The sequence below is a fragment of the Vipera ursinii genome, assembly GCF_947247035.1.
Source record: "Vipera ursinii genome assembly, chromosome: 1".
NCBI lineage: Eukaryota > Metazoa > Chordata > Lepidosauria > Squamata > Viperidae > Vipera > Vipera ursinii.
This window is the reverse complement of record NC_139512.1, coordinates 224,321,954-224,344,650: the sequence shown is the minus strand read 5'-3', so window position 1 is coordinate 224,344,650 and position 22,697 is coordinate 224,321,954. Positions and strand designations below refer to the sequence as shown.

At 42.4% G+C, this 22,697-nt stretch overlaps 1 protein-coding gene across 1 annotated transcript in view; it reads right to left on the bottom strand.

The window, feature by feature from the left end:
* Positions 1 to 22,697, bottom strand: part of DLGAP2 (DLG associated protein 2) — a gene marked incomplete at its 3' end in the record, with an annotated part of 96,104 nt that overhangs the window by 47,229 nt on the left and 26,178 nt on the right. Inside the window, exons 3-4 of the mRNA XM_083348161.1 lie at positions 22,170 to 22,317; positions 15,744 to 15,963 (exon numbers count right to left, since the gene is read on the bottom strand). Coding sequence (XP_083204287.1) covers positions 15,744 to 15,963; positions 22,170 to 22,317 — 368 coding nt within the window. The remainder of the gene's footprint in view (positions 1 to 15,743; positions 15,964 to 22,169; positions 22,318 to 22,697) is intronic.

The window sequence follows — 22,697 nt, the reverse complement described above, 5'->3', positions numbered from 1 at the left end:
GCACCCCTGATCTACATCATACTGCTCAAATTATTTTTTCTGACCTCATGAAGATGTGCTCTTATCACCGATGCCTTGACAAAATGCTATAATTTGCATCTCAAATAATTTTGAAGTTAATGTGAGAAGATTTTATTATCAGCAAAACACTATATTTCCTCCTGCTGTGTGATCATTTTAGAATCAATTGGATTTAAAGATATGAGTGGAACTTGTAATAATATTCATAGAAATTGTTGATAGCTGCTGTCTGTGGACTAAGTCTGCTCAGACTTTTAAAGCTGCTCTTTGCTTTTCCCCTACAGTTATTACAATATAATTTTTGCAATGACTAGCCTCCTCACTGCTGGCGTTATGGGATCAGCAAGATGGCTGATTGAGACCAATCTGCATTAATTCAACAGATCATGACCTTAAGCAGTCTCATAAAGACTGCAACAGACCTATTCACTTGATCAACCTCAAGAGCAGAAAGGGCTTCCTCACCTTTAGCAACAACCAGAAAAGTCAAGCTTTTTCCTTAAAAAAAAAGGCCTTTATGCTCTATTCCATGAATCTAGCCAATACCAAGTCTCAAACTCTTGTTATCATTCCCAGGGTCAAACTGAACTGATCAGAAGCTGAGTTTTTTCACTTGGGGATTTTCCTTTGAGACTCATTCCTTTTCATAACCTGCCAGGAGCTCTTTGGCAATTTTCAGGCTGTACTACATGGCGTATTTATTTTCTTTTCTATTAAGAAGAGCTCCTTGGAGTTTATGCTGCTTTCACATTGAGCTCAATTTATTTTTGATTTAGGTTGAAATTTCTAGGGTCTATACTGGGAATTAAGAACCTTTCAGGTTGATTTCCCCCCCCCCCCAACTGGATGGCCTTCAGACGTGTTGAACTGGAACAGCAGGACAATGGGAACACAATGTATCTGAAAGGGGCAAAGTACCAGAAACCTTGTTTAGGTGAAATGTACTTCTCTCCCCCAATGTATTTGTCATTAACCCATTTACTTCCCCAACTCTGGGTTACAATAACAATAATACGTATTACTCCTGTCTTTCTCAAATCATTTCTGATTAATGTGGTGACCTGCTTTACATCATATGTATAAAGTGAGACTCTTAAAGATTCTAAGCTAAATTTGTTTTAAGATTAGCATTGGGTGTTATGATAGCATAAACAAAATAAAAAATCATAAAGACGATCTCAGGTCAAGATAAGATCACATTGGGAACATATCACTCTATCTTTTAAATAATGTTGTTTTATATATTTTAAATTATTCTGTTTTTAATGCTCAGTTTTATTGATTAATTGTACACTGTTCAGAGTCCCTCTCTGAGGGAGATGGGTAGTTAAGAACTGTGAAATATATATAAATAATTGATAAATAAATAAATAAATATTCCTCTATCTAATAATGGGCAACATTTTTAGTTGAAAGCCACATTTTCTTTTAAAAAAAGGTCTCTGGAAAAAAGGTCTCTGGAAGTATATATGGATGGCATTACTAGGGGAAAAGATGAAAATTATTTTTATTTTTGGTGTGTGTACTTGGGGGAAAGCTCTAAGGGACAAAAATGAGCATGTTAAGCCATAGGTGAACACATTGGACAGCCTCTATAATGGTGTGTGGGAATGACCTTAGGAGACAGAATGAAGAGACATAGAAAAGGGAATGATCTGATAAAAGGCAGCTGACTGCCCAGCAGGAATGTGGGTGGGGCAAGAGGCTCAGAAAAGACCATCCCTACTGTTATGTATTGGGCTCATTTGTAACACCACGTGGTAAGCTGGAGCAGCTAACGGCTCTCCAGCAACCCAGACTCCAGGTCTCTAGTGCTGCCATTGGCTGCCCCTAGGCGGCAATGGGTTACTTTAAACCTATTGGCTGCCACCTAGGGGCCAGGCTATAAATTGCTTCAAGCTACAGCCCAATTCTCAGTTCAAATCCCGCAAGCAATAAACCATGAGCTTTGCTGAACTCACTTGCCTTGTCTCCTTTCCTGCACGAAGAACTCACTACCACAACACCTACTTTCCTAGGTGATAAAGGGGATGAGAAGGGGGGGGAGAAGTACTTTCAGACTTGTAAGATTCTGTTCATGTAATCTTATTATAAAGTAAAAATAGCTCATTTGGCCATGTTTCCTGCCTGGTCTACCACACAAGGCACCCTAATATCTATGCTTCGCATCCCACATTAAGCAAAACCACTGTCATCTGAGATCTTTTTGCCTTAGAACAGATTCAAAATTGTTCACAGGGGGTCCAAAATGTCAACAGTACTCCTAAAATCATTCAGTCCAAGTCTTGATCCTTTTTTACATCTGTTGTGAGACACTTCGATTACATGGTTTTAGTGGCAATGTTGACTTTTTTGACCTCTTCCTGCTGACACCCCTCAATACCTTGTGGCTCTTTTTTATTTATTTATTTATTTTAATTCCATTTATATCCCGCCCTTCTCCGAAGACTCAGGGCGGCTTACAAGCTTAGCAGTAGCCTTCATTCTATGTATATACCTGCTTATTAGGGCTTTCACACACACCCCAAGCGGCATTATTACAAAGTCAGCTTAATTGCCCCCAACAATCTGGGTCCTCATTTTACCTACCTCGGAAGGATGGAAGGTTGAGTCAACCTTGAGCCTGGTGGGATTTATTTGTTATAAATACAAATAAGATTCATGTTTCATTGGTTTAATTGCATGACTGGATTTAAAAAGTTTAAAATTATTTTTCTTTTGCAAAGAGGAAAAGGCCAATGATTAAAAACTATAACAAAAGGCTCCATTCAGATGATCAATTCATGAAATTAACATTTGTAAATGGACTGTTTGTAATGAAAGAATAAAACAATACCTATTCATAGGTTACACAATTTATGCATTTTCAGAGAAGGCTTGTAAAATAATTATCATCAAATATTATCATCAAATAGCAACAACATAAACTAACAAAACTAATTAGAACAGCATGTTCATCATGTTTATAAGGTAAATAATAAAGACAACAAAACTGAACTATTTATTTAATTAAAGAGAATAGGCTTTAGAAGTGCATAATGAAGGAGTCAGGGAACTTGGTTGAGGAAGAGAATTCACAGTTCAGGAGCCAGCAGAGAATGTGTTTGTCAAAATTGTAGGAAGTAATCTGACTTTCAAAACTGTCCTAAACTTTATTATGCTACACAGTGTTTCAGCTATTTAACTATATTTCTGAAAGCTGTGCATGCAGAGACACAGATCTGTTCTTACAAATAACAGATGACTAGTAAACCTGTGTCTGAACTATAATACTGAATGTAAACAATTAACTTCCATAGGAAAATATAAACTGTAAACTTGTACATGGAAATTGATGGTGTATGATGAAGTGGTTTGATGTAGTGTTTTTGCTTAACTGTCTCTAATATGCTAATTATTTCTGTCCTTTTTTAAAATAAAAAGCATTTGCTCATATGACATTCTACAGTACTGTACCTCTTATTATGAAAGATTTTATGCTGAATAGTCTTGTGGTCAGAAACAAGTCTAGCTTCTCATCTGAGACTATGGACAATTTGAATTCAGAAAAAAGTAATCTTATATATATTGTACGTAAATATGTCAGCTGATTGATTGATTACATGCCATGCTGTCAACTCTTACTGGCTACATGCATAGATTTTCTGTGGAATCTTTAGTGCTCTTTGAGCTTCGTAGTTTTCTTGCAGATGTTTCATTACCAAACTAGATAGCATCATCAGTGCTAGTCAGTGCTAGCCAGTTCTTTTCTCCATGATGCTCTGTCCCTAACCTAGTCCTTTAGCTCTTCCAATGAGCCCTCATGGCTACTGTAACTGCTGGTCATCCTCTTCTTCTCTTTCCTTACACCAGACATGTCAAACACAAGGCCCGGGGGGCAGATCCGGCCCGCAAAGTGGTTTCATGCGGCCCGCGAAGCCATCCTGGAAACAGTGAGGGAACGGCCCCTACTGTCTTGGCCCTAGCCCAAAGACCCTCTTCCTGCCAGAGACCCCCAATCTGTCCCACTCCTGCCCAGGCCCCCATAGGCACCCTTGATGCCAATGATGTAGAGCTGGCCATGCCCACCCAGTAGGCCATACGCACTTTAGCCATGCCCACCCAGTAGGCCACGCCCACCCTGGCCACACCCACCCGACCCCCTAAGGCCAACCTCAATGCTGATGCGGCCCTCAATGAAATTGAGTTTGACACCCCTGCCTTACACCTTCCCTAGCATTAGAGCCTTCCCTAAAGACCCACAGTAGGTCTTTGTATAATGTATCTGCAGTAGGATAATTTGAGCCTGGTCATTTGTTCTCAAGTAAGAACTCTTGATCCATTGATTTATTTTCTTGGCTATCCATGGTATTCTCAGAAATCTCAAGCAGTAAAGCTATTCCTACCTTGCTTTTTAAAAGTCCAACTTTTGCTTCCACAGAATACCATGGTTTGCATGTTTTTGACCTTTGTAGGTGGCTCAGTGGGTTAGGACGCTGAGCTTGTCGATCAGAAGGTCGGCAGTTTGGCGGGTCGAATCCCGAGTGCCGCATAACAGAGTGAGCGCCTGTTACTCGTCCCAGCTTCTGCCAACCTAGAAGTTCGAAAGCACGTAAAAATGCAGGTAGAAAAATAGGGACCACTACGGTGGGAAGGTAACAGCGTTCTGTGCGCCTTTGGCGTCTAGTCATGCCGGCCACATGACCATGGAGACGTCCTCGGACAAGCGCTGGCTCTTCGGCTTTGCAATGAAGATGAGCACTGGCCCCGAGTTGGAAACGACTAGCACGCATGTGCGGGGGAACCTTTACCTTTACCTTTTAGGTACAGACACATCGTGGCAGGTGAGTATCTTTTCTAAGGTCTTCATACCTGCTTTACCAAATGCTAGTCTGTAGTATATATGTTGACTGTTTCTTTACTCTTGATGGATTATCCTAAAAGATAGAGGTTATATGACACTTTGATAATTTTATTGCTGGTTCCAATGATGGTTGTTCTATCTGTTGTCGTTAGCTTGGTTTTCTTTATATTTAATGATAGTAAGGTGTTCCTTGAGTTTTTTCTTTTTTTAGTAGGGCTTGCAGATCCTTTGTTTTTCCGGTTATCAGAGTCATGTCACCAGGATAGCACAGATTATTGATGTTTCTTCCTCCAATTTTAAAACCATGTTCATCTTCTTCTAACCCAACTTCCCTTAATATACATTCAGCATATGGATTGCATAAATAAAGGGGTAGTATACAAACTTGTCTCACACCTTTGCAAACCTGGAACCAGTCTGCTTCATCTTTTGGAAGACTTCCCTTGTTAAATATGCTTTAACTTTATAGATGTCGTTGTAATATTCCTTCTTGTCTCTTCTAACAGATCTCCAAATCTCTTCATTAACTTCTTTTTAAAATTTTGTCTTTCTTCCCTTTGTCTTTTTTTCCCCTTCATGGCAATTTCCATCTGTTGTGATACCTATTTTGCTTTTTTATGTTCATTTTTGGCAGTTGTTTTTACTTTAACAACTTTTTAAAGTTCATTCTATAATTCCTCTGGTTCTCTATCAATAAGGTGCAGGATTTCAAAGCGATTCCAGATGTTATCCTTAAAAGGGGTGGTTATATGTTCAATATCATATTGTGGAAATTGACCTGCTTTCTTCTTCTTTTTTTAGTGTACCATGGAACTGGCACATAAGCAATTTTTAATCTGTTCCACAGTCAGCACCTGGCCATCCCTTTAATGCTACAACTGAGCTTCTTCACCTCGTCTTAGCAATAATATAGTCAGTTTGATTTCTGTATACTCAATCTGGTGATGCCCATATACAAACGCATCATTTTGGTTGCTTGAAGAGTATTAGCCAATAAGAAATCATTGGAGTGGCAGAAATTGATATGTTGGTTTCTTGCTTCATTTCACAAAATCCAGTTACATTTTTCTCTCTCGTGTTTCCAATTTTGGTATGCCAGTCTCCAATCACAAGCAGCCCACCTTGCTTCAGTGTTCTATCAATTTCAAATTTAACTTGATCACAGAAATCAATAACCACCTCTTCTGCATCAGTGGTTGGAACATAAACCTGAATTATCTATTATATTAAAGATGTGTCCATGAAGTATAATTAATATTATTGGGGCATTTGATTACAACTTGCATTGTTGCCAAATACTTTTCTTGATACACTCTTCCTAATTATAAAAAAACCAACACCATTCCTTCTGTTTTTCATGTTATAATAAATAGTGTAACCTTTGACTGACAGTGTCCATTGCCAGTCTCTCTAAATTTGCTGATGACTAGCATATCAATTTGTAGTCCTTTCATCTTTCAATATGTTAACCTTTCCTATGATCATGCTTCTTATGCTCCATATTCCTACTAGTATAAATTCTGTCTTTGCAGCTTTGATTTTTCTTTTTCTGTATCACGACTTCACCAACTAGATCCCGAAAGGCTTTCATTTAGCCATGACATAAACACCACTTGTACTCTGAAAGATCTCCATCTTTACCTCAGTATCATGTTGACTATCATCTGAACTGAGGGGCCCATTGTCCAGCACTATAATGTCAATCATTTTACATTTTCTATTCATGTGGTTTTCTTGGCAAAAAAAATACAGGAGTGTGAGGTATTGGAGTGCTAATTAATTGTAAGAAACAACTGTTATATTGACTGAACTATAATTTTCAAAGGTCATTAAGAACCATGATAAAAATCATGCAGGGATATCAGCAAGAGAAAGAAAACTTCAAATTACAAAAAGAAAATGTCTTAAATACTATTTGTATTCATTTATAGAAAAGACTAAAAGGAAAGTGGGGGGGGGGTCTCCATCCATTGAGAGGAGTGAATCTAAGAGCTGTAATAGAGTGAGATTCAAGAAAAAAAATGAAAGGGGAAGATAGTAGAATCTGGGTAGCGACTTTGAAGAAGGGGCGTTGTCTTACCTGAACGCCTTTTCTCAGCATGTTGATGGAGAATCCACAAATGGGTTAACTCTGTCTTCCTGCCCAGTTAGACTAAGTCTGTCAAACTTGCCACACCTCTCCTGGGCCAGGATACCTCCCAGTTACGACGAAGCTATTGACAGTCCGACGTGTTGGCTCCCATACCCCTGACACAGGACCTGACGGACACTAAGGGGTGGGTGTGGATTCTCCATCATCATGCTGAGAAAAGTCATTCAGGTAAGACAACGCCCCTTCTCCAGCATGATAGATGGAGAATCCATGAATGGGACATACCAAAGCTTCCTGTCCCTATGGGAAGGAATCAGTCTGGGCCTGTGTCCCACCCTGTGGCACTACTTGTTGTAGCACTCTCTGACTGAATGAGGCATCTGCAGAAGCAAACCTATCCAGTTTATAATGCCTCACGAAGGGGGAAGGCAAAGACCATGTCGCCACCCTAAAAATGTCCCCAATGGACTCCTGTGTTGCCCACGCCACGGAAGTTGCAGTGCTGTGAGTGGAGTGAGCAGTGATATGACTTGGAACTGACAGTGAATGTGATTGGTATGCCCCTGCAATACAAGCACTGATCCACCTGCCTATAGTGGAGGCAAAAACCTTCTGCCCCATAGTAGAAGGTTGAAAGGAAACGAAGAGGGCTTCCGACTTGCAAAAGGAAGCTGTCCACTTAAAGTAGTGGCGTAAGGCCCTGCGGACGTTCAGGACATGCCACTGATGTTCCAAGTCATGAGATGGATGAGGACAAAAATCTGGCAGAATTACCTCCTGCGTCCTGTGAAACAAGGTATTGTCTTTTGGAATAAAGGAGGGATCCAATCAAAGGACCATCCTGTCATCATGAAAGACGCATAAGTCCTCTCTGATAGAGAAAGCTGCCAGTTCAGAAATGTGTCTAGCCGACATGACGGCTGTCAAGAAGGCTACCTTGATTGTCAAGAACCTCAGTGTATAGGTTCTGATGGGTTCAAATGGAGGTGAGGTAAGGGCCTGCAAGACCCGTGGCAAATCCCAAGAGGGATACCGGTAAACCATAGGTGGTTTGGTGTGGGTTGCTCCCTTGAAAAATGAGCGTACCATAGGATGTTGGGCCAATGGCTATGAATTGCCACATGTAAGTACCGTGGATAGAGGCGCCACTTGTCTGCTGATAGTATTGGGTGCCAAACCCTTGTTGAGCCCCTCCAATAAATAGTCCAAAATCCTCAGAATAGTAATAGCAGAGATGTAAATGGTTCTTTGCCCACCAGTGACAGAAACCTCTCCAAGTGGAGTCATAGATTCTGTTTGCTGTAGGCCATCTGGAGGCCTGAATCATTGCAATTATGCCCGGTGAATAGGACTCATGCGTCAGGAGCTGCTGTTCAAGTGCCAGGCGGATAACTGGAGCCACTGGGGTTCTGGATGTTGCAGAGCTCCCTGGCTGAGTGTAATGTGACCTGGAGGAATCCCCCATGCGGGAGAGATCTTGTCTTGGCCAGTATGATGCAACAAATATCACCTCTGCTCGTTCTTGCAGTATCTTGCGGATGACCGCCAGGATCAGAGGGGGAGGCAGGAATGTATATAGCAAGCCCCCAGGCCATGAACTGTGGAGGGCATCTGTTCTCTCTGCCCCTGGATAGGGGAACTGGGAGAAAAACCTCAGAAGTTAGGAGTTCGCCAGAGAAGCAAACAAATCCAGTACCGGATGACCAAACCTCTCTGATATCTCCCCGAAGAGATCAGGATGCAGGCACCACTCGGAGTGATCCACTGTTGATCTGCTCAGAAAATCCGCCTGCTGATTTGCCTCTCCCGAGATGTGCTCAGCCCTGAGGGAGGAGAGGTTGGTCTCTGCCCAGGATCCTAACAACTAGGCCTCGGCCATAAGGGACCTGGAACAGGTACCCTCTTGCCGGTTCACATGGGCTTTCACCGCCACGTTGTCCATGAAGACCAGGACATGTTGTCTCGCCACCCTGTTGTGGAAGTGGCATAGGGCCAGATGTATGGCTCTGAGCTCCAACCAGTTTATGTTGTGCTTCAGGTCTGACCAGGACCACCGGCCCTGAGCCATCTGTGACTTTAGGTGCGCTCCCCAGCCAAACAAACTGGCATCTGCAGTTAGGGTGAGCTGAATGGGCTCCTTGAATAATGAGCCTCTGGCTACAGCTGGGAAGGTCCACCACTGGAGGGATCTTAGGGTCTGAGATGGAACCCTTACCCTTTGGTTGGAGGAGCTGGTGCCCAGTCTCTGAAACGGGAGCAAAAACCATTTCAGGTTCCTCAGTGTAGTCTGGCCCATGGCACTATCGCCTTGCAGGAAACCATCTTCCCTAACAATTGGGAGAGAATGGCCAGTGTAACTACACACTCCCTTTGGACCTGGACAACCAGGGCTCGGATGCTGTCCTGACATTCCCAAGATAGATAGACTCTGCATAGTTTTGTGTCCATGACCACGCCCAGATGAAGAAGATGGGTTGAGGGAACTGTCTGGCTCTTTTGAAAGTTCACCGAGAACCCGTGGTCTTGGAGGGTCTTGATAGACAAGGCCAGGTCCGATTGAGCCATCTGAACAGAAAGAGAATGGATGAGGATGTCATCTAGGTATTACTGAATGCATACCGGAACTGACCTCAAATGCCCGGCCAGTGCTGCCAAGATCTTTGTAAATACTCTTGGAGTCGACAAGAGGCTGAACGGTAAGGCTCTGTATTGATAATGGTGGTTTGTGTAACAGAACCTGAGGAACATCCGGTGGTTGGGAAGGATGGGGATGTGGAGGTATGCTTCCGTGAGGTCGATAGACATCAGGAAGTCTCCCATCCTGATGCTGGCCAAGATGGACTGTAGCATTCGCAACTTGAATTTCTTGTATGCAAGATAAGAGTTCAGCCCCTTTAGGTTGAGAATTGCCCTCTATCCTCCCGAAGCCTTCAGAATGACAAAGAGGATGGAATAGAACCCCCTTCCTAGCTGTCCAGCCGGTACTGGTTTTATGGCCCTTATTTCCAAGAGGTGCCGAATAGCCTCTGTCATGAGAGCCCTCCTGACTGGATTTTTTGACAGTGGACAAGAAATGAAGCACACTGGGGGGTTGCATATAAATTCTAGAGACAGGCCGCACCTGATTGTGTCAAGGACCCAGGAGTCTGTGGTGGAGGTCTCCCATTTCTGAGGAAAGAGAGTCAATCTGCCACCAATTGGGGGGGCCTCCCTGAAGTCATTTGGATCTTCTGAAGGGATGCCCCCCCATGCCTCAAAAGGGCCATTTGGCCTGAAATTGCAGCCTGCATCTGTCTCTAGTCCCAGATCGGTCAACCTGACGGTCTGACCTGGGAGGGAAGGAGCGGGAAGGCAGAGCAAACTCCAATCCTGACCCTGATTGGAAAGACTGTCTATGGGCATACGGGGTAGGCTGTCTATCTGTCCATCTAAGGAGGTGAGACATCACCTTACGTTTGTCCTTGTTTTCCACCAAATAAGGTGTTAAGGCCTCTCCAAACAGCTGACCACCACAGTACAGGGCAGCCAAGCACCACTTGGATTTAACATCCGCTCGCCAGTGTTTGAGCCACAGGAGCCGAAGCAGCCAGTAACTTGCCTAAGTCCTGGTGCATTCGGACTTCCTCCAGGGTGTTCTGTTCCAGCCTAAGACCGGTCCTGTTTGAATGTCAGGGACAATCCCTTTTTATAGTCAACAGGCTGGAAAAACCCAACCAAATTTATTTACAAAGAAATCAAAACTTCAAACAAGAGTTAAACCAAAAGTTCAAACAAGAGTTAAATAGAAATAACAGACCAGGACTCTAGCAGAAGATCTTCAAATGGTTGCCTTCAGCAACCAGCACCTCCCACACCTTCTCCTTTTATCAGCAGTCCCAAGGTATGGCTTCTCATTGCCTTCTCCTCTCATCGAGTTGCCTCATTGCCTTTCTCTGTTCTACTCTGCTGGATTGCCTCCTGCTCCTAGCATCCCTGAATAGATCCAGCTGTGAATCATCTATGTCCAATACCTTGTGTTCACACGGCTGAGACTGATGAGGAACATGACGGGAGGGGCCAGGCTGAGAGTCCTGCAGTGCATCAGAGCCTCCCTCTGACACCAAAGGCTCTCCAAACCCCTCCTCCTCCTCCTCTTCAGAATCATCAGACTCAGCTGCTGGTATCACAGGCTGACGCTGAATCACAACACTGGGGTACTCTGACCTGAAGTTGGCGGAGCCAGAGAAGGGAGGTTCTGGGAAAGAAGGAGGTGGATGTGGCCACCCTTACCACCCATCCTGAGGCTTGGTGTGTCCTGCGGAAGGAGGGTTCAGATTTTCTGTCCTCCGCCTTCAACATTTCAGCCATATCCCCTGACACCGTGGATGAAGAGAAAGTGGGGTTAGAGGTTCATCCACAGTAGGAACCTCTAGCACTTCCTACAAGGCTGGGGCTACATTAAACAGTCTCTTGTCCACCCCCCCCAGTGAGGGAAAGGTGCCAGGCATACCCCATTGTTTCTGCACTGTGTTGAGAAAGAGAGGGGGACAGGGGATGTGGCGTTCAGTGACAATAGGCTCAGAAAATACCAGACTTGTGTCTCGGCTGGTGGATGAATCAGGTTGGGAAACCTGGTCAGGACCAATCTTAGCAGTAGCACTGGCCTTATGGAGCAATGATTTGAAGAGTGCTGGATTGAATAGGCCAGGAGGGTCTGGAGCAAGAACCTCATCATCTGAGAGCAGCAGGTCCATTGGGTCGTACTCCTCAGAGAGGAGACCGGGCAGGAGAAATAAGATCAGAAAAGTCTGGAGCTCCCAACTGGGAGAGATTGAGGCCACCGAATCAGGTCCAGACCTTTGTTGGCATGTTGAAGCCAACCCCTGGGCGACCGCCTGGGAGATCAGGGCCTGTAATTGCTCTGGTGACCATGCTCCCTGCGCTTCTGAGGGTCGAAGACTGGCTACTGTGGGTGTAAAGGTGGCCTCAGGTCTTGACTGTGTCACTATGGGGATAGGAGGAGCCAGTCGAAGGTTGGGTCCCTGGGTGAAGGGAATCATCTCCTCCTGTTCAGCCCTGGGAAAGTAGGATTGGCCAGCGTCCCCTTCCAGAGACCAGGCCCTTTGGGCAGACGAGGTGGGAGGAGTGAGTTGTGGGCCAAATACTGAGTCCTCTGCGAGAGGAGAGGAGACATGGTCAGAACCCATTGTGCCTTGTTTATGGGCTTTGGAAAACTGTTTCTCTAAGGCCTGGTGTCTCCTGCTGGCCTCTTTCTCTGCTGCTTTGGAGGGCCTTTTGCCAGAAATGACTTTGGCCTTGAGTTTCCCAGCGGCCTCCAGCTTGGAAGACTTGTGCTTTGGCTGCCCAGAAGTGATGGGGGCACCGTGTGAAGATTGAGGTGCCGTGTTGTCTGCCATCACAATGGGAGATATCTCAGTGGTATGCTGAGAGGGAACTCAAGTAGAGGAGCAGAGTACTGACCTGTGGCTGTATGCCACCTCACAGGGATCAACAAGAACTCTAGGGCAATGGTGGCTGCAGGACCAACTTAATGGACACTGGCACACCTGCAATGCTCCTGATGGCCATAATACCAGTTGAAAGCACCTTTGGTGTACTGGACAGGTCTACTGTGGTGGCAAGATCATCTCAGTGATAACGGCCAGCTTACACATAACTCACTTAGTGGCGGCAAGGCCAAGGATGGCACGGCCAGCACACATCGTCTGTTGGAGTGGATGAGGAAACACCCATGCTGGGTTACTGTTGCCTCCTGTAATTGACCATCCACTTCTGAGAGGCTTGTCCAGAGAATGTAAGTAGGGAGGCGAGGTAAAGGTGATTGGACCTGATGTTGTAGGAACAGCTGGAACTGATAGCCACTGTAACCTCAAATGTGTGGCCTGCGATATTATCACTCTAAGGCCTTGATGCCATGGTCAAAAGAAGAGCTCTGGTCCCAGACCCTTCTGCAGTGGCTGGAAGAAAAGAAGTATAAAAGAACGCCTGCGCCTGCTTAACCTATGAAGTCAAGCAGTGGGTAGCAATACAGTATGTTCTAATTCCTCTAGCTCAAAGAAGTGTGCACTCCACGCCCCTGTGGCTGGCAGAGACAGGCCGCACCTGGAGCAATAGCGGCGCCTAAAATGGCAGCCGCTACTGAGGAAAATTCTCAAGAGGGTTAGGCTGATGATAGGGAGAGCCGGTAAGGAAAGCTGTTACAGGCACACTTGAAAGGCAGCAGAGGATTTCCAAAGAAAACCTCCCCATGGGGCTTCTAAAATAGCACCTGCAATGAGTGCGCCGCGATAAGGGATGGAGGCCTGGGGCTTCCTGGAGACTGCAGAGTAAGAAGGGCACCTTTACCCAGTACGGCAGTGCGCTGATCCCAACGCAGCTAGAGAGATGAAGAAGGAATGTAGGCCGAGGCCTGTGGAGAGGGCCTTCTGCAGTGGCTGGGAAGCCAAATGCTTCCTGGAGTTTGAAGCTCCAAAGGGAGAGGAAAATCTGCTGAGCAGTTAGGAGCTGCGCTGATCCCAGTGCAGCTAGAGAGATGAAGAAGAAATGTAGGCTGAGGCCTGTGGAAAGGGCCTTCTGCAGTGGCTGGGAAGCCAAATGCTTCCTGGAGTTTGAAGCTCCAAAGGGAGAGGAAAATCTGCTGAGCAGTTAGGAGCTGCGCTGATCCCAGTGCAGCTAGAGAGATGAAGAAGAAATGTAGGCTGAGGCCTGTGGAAAGGGCCTTCTGCAGTGGCTGGGAAGCCAAATGCTTCCTGGAGTTTGAAGCTCCAAAGGGAGAGGAAAATCTGCTGAGCAGTTAGGAGCTGCACTGATCCCAGCGCAGAGAGGGAAATGGAGAATTCATGAATGGAAAGTAAAGAACCATACAACCTGCTCAATGAATTCAGTCCGCAAACTGGGAGCCAAAATTATCACGTCTATTCTGGGCACAGACTAAGTCGTGACTGGGAGGTATCCTGGTCCAGGAGAGGCATGGCAAGTTTGACAGACTTAGTCTAATTGGGCAGGAAGACAGAGTTAACCCATTCGTGGATTCTCCATCTATCATGCTGGAGAACTGGTATTACTTTCTCCTCCCTGTTAATTCTTGCCCCTGAAGCTTCTACTTCCCTTTATTGACTTGCCCACTTCACATGAGCCTGATTTTAGAAGTTTATGATAAGGAAAATTGATAAGCTCCAATAAATGGTCAACAGCCCTCAAGGGACAACTTGTCACAGTCAAGAGAAACCATGCAGTATGGAAACCATGCTCTGGAAAAGATGGAGTCCCATCATTGTTAGGATCTCAATGGACTTTGCTCTACTTCCCTTTCACCTTTGCTTTTCCATCAAACCCCTTATTTGTATTAGGATGAAGAAATCACAAATGTGTTCATATGATTCAAAATCCGCACCAGCTGGATTGAATTAAACAACAAGAAGAAAATTAATTCAAGCCAGCTGCAGCTGATCTGAATATCAAGTCTAATTGGTATTTTAAACTTTAAAATATTGTTTTAAGTAAACCACATTTTGCTTAAAAGAATCTGTAGCTTGATCTGGATGTCTGCAGCATGACCATGTTTGATTAACTTAGTGAATGGAAATTTAAAGGCTTGGTGATCTCTTAACCAAACTGTTAGGGTACAACTTTTGACTCTGGCAGGACTGGCAGGTTTTGGATTGAAGGAGTTGAGACGACCTCCAAGGGGCAGTCTTTAGTAACCCACAACTCCCAAAGCTGCTAAAAGGTGAGAGGCACAGCAGCATTTATAATGTCTGCCATAGTCTCGTAACGGTGTGCAGATTATATACAAGTTTCCTGCATGGTGCATCAGAGGGATTAATCAATGAAAGAATCCCCTGATGAGTAATCAGAGTGGAAAGAGAGAGAATGCTGAGATTCATCCAGGCTCTGAGCAGAACACAATTCTCTTTACAAATCATTTATAAGCTATGAACATACTAAAAGCTCTTAATATAAATGTCATGAGCATGATTATGTATACACTTCCTCTTCATTAGGGTGCTTTCGGGTTTCTTTGTGTACTTGGTTTACAGCAGGAACTGTGTTCTCTTTATTTCTGTCCTTCTTTTCCACTACTTCTGCCACTTTCTCCATCTTTCTCCCTCAGTAACTAAGCAGTTTTATGAATCATGAGACTGCAAGGCAACTGGTATCACTTCAGTCTTCTTCAGACAGCTAGGATGTTACAGTTTCAGGGATAAAAGGCACGAGCAGGGCTTGAAACCTGCCACAGAGCTGAGAAAGGTCATTGCTTAGAAGATAGCACACAGTCCCAACAATCTAAAATTATGCAAAATATATATCAATTTATAAAATCAGCATATCAACCTAAATCAATATATAAAAAGAATACAGTAAAATTACCCAAAATCTAAAATCATATCAGAGCTAAAATAATTTCTTTTTATTCATCACTGGATTGAGATGGAGATGTAGCTTTCAATTAATTCATCCATCCATCCTCTTTTGTATTGCCATCATTTTAGATGTAAGACTCATGATTACAAAGTATAGCAACAGCGCTTAGATTTATATACCGCTTCACAGCCCTCTCTAAGAGGTTTACAGAGTCAGCCTATTGCCCCCAACAATCTGGGTCCTCATTTTACCGACCTCGGAAGGATGGAAGCCTGAGTCAACCTTGGGCCAGTGAGAATCAAACTGCTGAAGTGCTGGCAGCCGGCAGTCAGCAGAAGTAGCCTGCAGTGCTGCATTCTAACCACTGCGTCACCATGGCTTATATATATATACACACACATGTATACAAAGAAGAATACTCACCTGTTGTTGACCTGATTGTTGAGGTGATGTTAGAAGATGCCATTGAAGGGAGACATTCATCATCTTGAGAGTAACCAGCCTGAATGGCACGCAGGTAACTGTGACTTCTGGTTCGGAAGCAACCTGGCAAGCCGAGGGCATCCATGGCCTGAGCTTCAACTTCGCTAAACACTGATTCACAAACAGATTCAAATTGCCCATTGACCTCTGCTTCACTCATCTAGATAAACAACAACAATGCATTTGGTGTGTTTTTTCCCCCCGCTGGCTTTGAAGAAATGCATTATGCTACAATACACTATCAGAGCTCAAAAAGACTTTTACTTCAATATAATTATTGCAATAACCACATATACCCCTTCCATTCTTAATATTTTTCATACTGCAGCAGTAGACATCAACTTAATTGAAATTAGCTTCCCTTTGCTATAATCTGAGAGCTAAACAAACTATCTTTTAATTCCGGTGTTAGTCTGAAAGAACATTTTCATATATTGGTTTTTAATTTTATTATATTACATTACATTAAATAAACAGGAGGAATGTCCTAAAGCTGAGGCATTTTAATTGTTGTCTTAATTTTTGTTAACCTGTATTCCCTTTGCCACTATTTTGCCTTTCTCAAGGAATCATCCTGAAAATAAAACAGAAATATAACTAAAATACCCTCTTTTACAAATCTTAAGCAAGTAAGCAGTTTTAGGAAAAATGACAAAATATTTCCCTCAACTCTTCATATTTAGAAGTTACAGCAATAAGTTACCATTCTTGTGACAGCTCAGCAGTGAGTTCTGGCTTGTGTGCTTGCTTCATTTAATTTGCCCTTCCTTCCTTTAGTTCATTGTGTCATTGGGAAAGCTGGATAGGTTACATCCCCAACAGGACACTAATTTGTTCAAGCTATAATTAGTTAGCTAACTCTGGTCTGGAACCAACTTGATTTTCATGTGGTTGGGCTCATCATTCCCTCAAATCTGGATATAATAGGAAATTATTCTGTATTTTAAACTGTAAAGTGAGATTTTATTCCCTGATGAAGAAGTAGGGGATGACATGACTAAGTGAAGTTTCCCCAGACCATAACTGGAAATTTTTGCCTTCTGTTATATTTGATCAGGAAAGTATGTATTCCAGTTGTCAATTCTTTTAGACAGTTTAATGGTTAACTCATAAAACACTGTTTATTCTGTACATTTCAGGTGTACATGGGAGCGGAACTCAAACACATTTAAGGAGCAACGTTGGACATCAGCAAAGCTGAGGAACTACAAGAAGTAAGAATTAGTACAACAGATATTGCTCCCGTGCCATATAGGGTCTCTCTTGGTACTGCATTTAATGGTGTCAGTAAGTTGGTAGGGAGAAATATGAGGAGAACCAAAGCGTATTGTTTTCCATATGTTATTTAAAAAAATGTTTCAAGAGGTCCCTGTTTCAAGGGAAATCCTAGAACAGGGCAGGGCACTTGTGACAACCTAGATATTGTTGAGCAACATTTCCATCAAACCAAATAAGGCTGCTGGATGTAGAATTCAGCCCAACTGGCAGCTATGCCCATCAGCAGTTCTGACTGCTCGCACTTTGTTCCTCAGCCCAGAAATATTGCTTGAACTATGCCAATATGAAAAAGCAGGAAGACAAGTTGATTAAACATGTTAATTAAATAATTTCAGTGTGGTGTGTCTATCCACACAGAATATGCGCAGTCATGCCCCATAAGTACACCTCCATAATGAATTTGGTCCGAATGTAATCAGTTTCAATGCTTGCAATTATTATTTCAATTCTCCCATAGGGAGTCAGGCGGCATACAAATTTGATAAATAAATAAATTCTAATCATATTAAGTACACTCTGGAAAGACAAACATTCTTATTTTGAATTATTTGATATAAACAAAGGAAGATTTATTTTAGAAAGAAAGATGGACGTGACAATTATAAATAAGATGAAGTGGAATGTCGTATTTCCTTACTTGCAAACCCAATCTGCTAGCAGAAAGGATCTTTGTTTTCTGTTGAAAGGGAGAGCAAAAATGGCATATTATCCTCTTTTGCAGTATAGATGGATGTTTTATACAGAAGTACAAAGAATGCATAAGATGGAGAACATATGAGGAAGAACCTGCATTACCCTCAGCTTGTATTGTCCTTTGGTCTTCTGCAGAAATGGTAGGAGATATACCTAGCAAACTCCAAATGCCTCGTGAACATAGCCATTTCTCTTGTCATACCAGAGGGTATAGGGAATGGCCTTGAAGGAGGAAGCATCGCTACCAAGGCAATAGTCAGATAAGTAGGGCTTGAGCAGGAGCCAAGGAAATAACTTGAAAAAAAACCTCTCAGATAAGCTGTGTCTAGTTCTCATGAAGATAAAGTGAGTGAGGGGGAACTACATTGACACTTGCAAGATTCTATTACTATAGTTGTTGCAATCAAAGTAGCCCTGATCTATAGAGTTTTGGTTTCCTAGTCTGATCTCCCTTGTAGATCTGACCCTAGCCTTATTCTGAAAACAGAACTATGGTCAAGTGGGGATGTCGATTATAGCCAGTGGACACGGCTATAATTGGAAAATGATAGAAAATGAATGATGAGGCTGTTCTTCCTTTTCCTCTAGTATTTAATAATACAAAATTGTTATGAGGTCATATAACTCAAGTGCATCTGTGATTCATCAATCGATTTCTGCTCCAATTTCTTGTAACTGTGTCTTACAAAATGCAATCAAAGCATCAAAATAACAGCAAAAGAGAACCCAGAGAAAAAAAGTAAAAACAACAACAACAACAAAAAAAAACACCACCCGCTGAAACATCCCATTCTAGCAGACCCATTGTTGTGACTCAGGGCCAGCCTGTGGGTACGGCAGCCAGCTCAGATGTATCGGATGACTCAGATGAGGGGGAGGAGGGAGACGAACTGGCTGATGATGGCTTGGAGGCTTGGAAGAGCTCCCAGCCGGGGCCCTCTTCTCAGCTGCGTGAGCCCGATAGTGCGGAGGATGATGACCCACAGCTGGCCCTGTTCAAGGACGCCCGACGCAGGAGGCAGTCGAGCAGGAACAAACAAAGAAAGGCTGTGGGACTCCTCGGGAGGAGGCACAGGGAGACCACGCCCTGAACTCTAAATAAAAGGAGTGTTTGGGGAGGGGCTGGTTGCTGAAAGCAACCCTTCCGCTTGAGGATTCAAGTTCCAGTGTTTTTGTTTCTTGTTCTGTTAATTGAGTAATAAATCTTGGCAGACGCTTTGCAGCCTCAGACGCTCTCCAGTCTCTACTGTTTGAACAGGGGTTTGCCTTATTACAAGGCCGGTAGTTGGCTGGTTCAGAACACCCATGTCCAGGGGGGAAAGGCCAGGTTTCAAGGGCTTGTTTAAACAGGGCCAGGTTTGGGTGCGTATAAATCTTGGTATCCCAGAGGGCAGAAGGCAGTAGTCTCTCTATACAGCAGAAGATTCTAGAACGGTGCTAGCTACATTTTCTGTTTAGCCTTGTAAAAGAAAGGAGGAAGAGGTGATGTTGGATTGCTGGATTGCCAGTAGCCAGTCCTCTCTGTTATTTTATGGCTCTGCAAAGCAGCTCTGTATATATTCGCAGCACTGAAAACTGGCTACAGTCTCTGTACCATCAGTAGACACTGGGACTCTTGTACAAGAGTTGCATAAGGTTAGTAAGAATCGTCTCCTTCTCATGCTGCTCAGATTTTCCTATCTACAGATATTTCAGCTGTTAAGCCTGTTACAGTAATGGTGGGCAATCGCAATTGAACATGCTGTTAAATATAAAACTAGGTTCTTTATGATGGTGCCACTTTGGGTTTCCACACAAGAAACCTTTTTTAAGAAAAGAGATGGTGATGAGGCCCAATTGGTGGACCTATGGTGAAATAATATTTTTAAATTTGGGCGAGCCTAGCCTCAAATCTAAGGAGGAGCTAGAATCAGAAGGTCATGTCTGCCATTGGTTTACATATATGCAATCGAAAGAAAGATTTAATTAAGCTAGACAAAAAGAATCATGGGTTTAGCTTTGTTAAAAACGAATTGGAAATCCTACTGTGTGGTAGTGATGAACATAATATTGCTAAAGTTTATAAAATGTTATTGAATTTAAATCTGGAAAATGAACAAGTAAAACATCGTACGATTCAATGGGCAAGGAATTTTGGGTACAATGTAATGCTTGAATAATGGGAGAATGTGAGGAATAAAGGATTAAAATTTACATTAAACTATCATTTAGAAGAAAACTTTTACAAGATGATGCACCATTGGTATTTAACACCAGATAAGTTATCAAAAACGTATAAAGGCATTTCAGATGAATATTAGAAATGTAAATGTAAAGAGGGGACTTTTTATCATTTACAGTGGACGTGTGATAAAGCAAGAAAATATTGGAGTAGGATTCATATGTTAATACAGAAAATTCTTAAAGTGAATATAGAATGAAAACCAGAGACCTTTCTTCTGGGGCTAATGGATAAAGATCTGGAAAAAAATGGAACCTTGATGTTATATATGTTGATACCAGCAAGAGTACTTTACACTCAGAAACGGAAGACTGCATCGATTCCCCCAATGTAGGAATGGTTACAAAAACTGGTGGAACTAGCAGAGATCGCTAAATTGACTGTACTGATTAAAGAAAAAGAATACAAATACTTTTATTTCTACATGGAAACCGCTTCTGGACTTTGTGCTTGAGGTGAAAAAAAATAAATGAATTTTTGATTTTGGGCTTTACCGATTGGATAGATTTATTGTTACTGAAATGGCTAGTTTACACTATTTTGTAAAAGTAAAAAGTTGAGGTTTGATAGTTGATATTCTATTTTACTGCACCAAAGGAAGTCGGAAATCAATGCCTTCTTTTTTCTTTTTTCCCCCTTCCCTCACTTTTCTATTCCCTTTCCCCTGCCCTATCTTTCCCCCTGTTTGCTTTTATATTTTCTTTGTATTGTATACTATAAACTAATAAAGCTTTATTTAAAAAACAACAACAACTGAACCTGTTGGAATTCACTGTTGGAATTCAGCTGTGACAGCTACAAAGTGATGTTACACAGAAAGCGATTGAATAATATTTTTTTTTAAAAAAGGTTTCCCTTGTCCAGTTGTGTCTGACTCTAAGGGGCTGTGCTCATCTCTGTTTCTTAGCTGAGGGAGCCAGCATTGTCCAAAGACCTTTCCGTGGTCATCTGGCCAGCATGATTATATGCCGAAGCACACAGACCGCTGTTACCTTCCCACTGAAGCGGTATTTATTTATCTACTCGCATTTGCATGCTTTCAAACTGCTGGATTGGCAGGAGGTGGGGCAAGAATGGGAGCTCATTCAGTTATGTGGTACTTGGGTCTTGAACTGCCAACCTTTTGGTCAACATCCTAGTGTCTTAACCACTAGGCCACCATGCCCCCTACAAAAAAAAGGACTCCAGTTTAAACTTTTTATACCTAAATATGAAAAGAATACCAAAGGCAGACACATCAAAATTTAACATTAAGTGACTTTGGATTGCAGGGTCCTTCCCTACAGAACAGAATTCTCTTGAAAGCCAAGCAAGGACTGGAGGAATATGGCTGTGGGAGAAGAGGTGACGGTGTCCCTGGATGAGGAAGGTCTTTCTAATGTCTTATGGATCTAGGAACAAAGTCAATGGATGTGGTTTATGCCTGCAAAGGTATGATGAATCCACTTTAATTTGCGGTTTCCTTTAAAAAGTGTAAAATTACATCACTGAAACTATATGGATTATTTAAAAAAAATAACTATCCAATATTGGGATAGATTTTAGATAACACAGTTGCAAAAATGGGACTCTGAAAATACATATCACCCACAGGCTGACCATTCCCTTTAAGTTTCCAACTCAGATTTTTCTTAAAGTAGTTAACCCCCCCCCAAAAGAAGAAGAAATTAATCATTTATTTGTGACTTTGTAGATATAAGTGCAGGTATCAAAGAGTACAATCTACTTATTTGTAGTTGTAATATATTGCAAATTACTGTTAGTGTAACACAGGTACTGACTTAAGGATGCATTAACTCAGTCCGCTATTTTTCATATATAGTATCAAAGAAAGAAAGTATTTGCCATAAAATATACAGTAAGGGAGCAGATAATTGGTATCTACAAATTATTTTTTTTCACTTATGACTTGTTCTTGTTAGGTATATATGTAAAACCATTGAAAACTACTATTTACAAACTTCAGTGTATAAGCAGCCTGAGACTCTTCTGGTTTCCATTACAAAAATCTTATTAAATTGCACATAAACACAGCTTTCAGCTTAGGAAAATAACAGTAGAAATTATTGATTAGAAGCCTGGGATACGTGGTCAAACTCCTGAATTTGTTTTTAAATACCCTATTATTATTATTAATATTATTGTAAAATGCATAACAGGAAAAAGAATCCAACCTGGCTAACGCAGCTGGCCTGACTGAGTGTGCTTACTGCTCTCATATAGCTCTGATTCCTTGATCGAAACTTAGGGGAATTGTAGTTTGCCGAAGGATCCAACGTATGGCCACCAGGCACTTCACTTGTAGCTTGCAGATAGCTCTGACTATTAAAGAAAGATAGACACAAAGTTTGAAAAACTGTGACAAAAACATTCCTGAAAGAGCTCAAAAGTGTTCTATATAACGTATCTTAATAAAGAAAATAAATGATTTCTGCATAGTGGGTATTCGCAGACATGGTATTGACAATTGGAATGTCCCAATGGAAAAAGAACACATGATGGATTTGGCTTCTTCTGTTGCTAGGTAAAATTTTGGCCCTGTCAGTAATAACCATCTGGTCAAAACAGGACACGGAGTAGACCTGAAATTTACTATAAACTCCAATAGCATAATAAGTACTTAAGAGTTCTGAGACAATCAGATCAATGAAGCTCTTCTGAAACTTGCTGACATCCTACTCAAAATTTAGGCTTAGAACAAA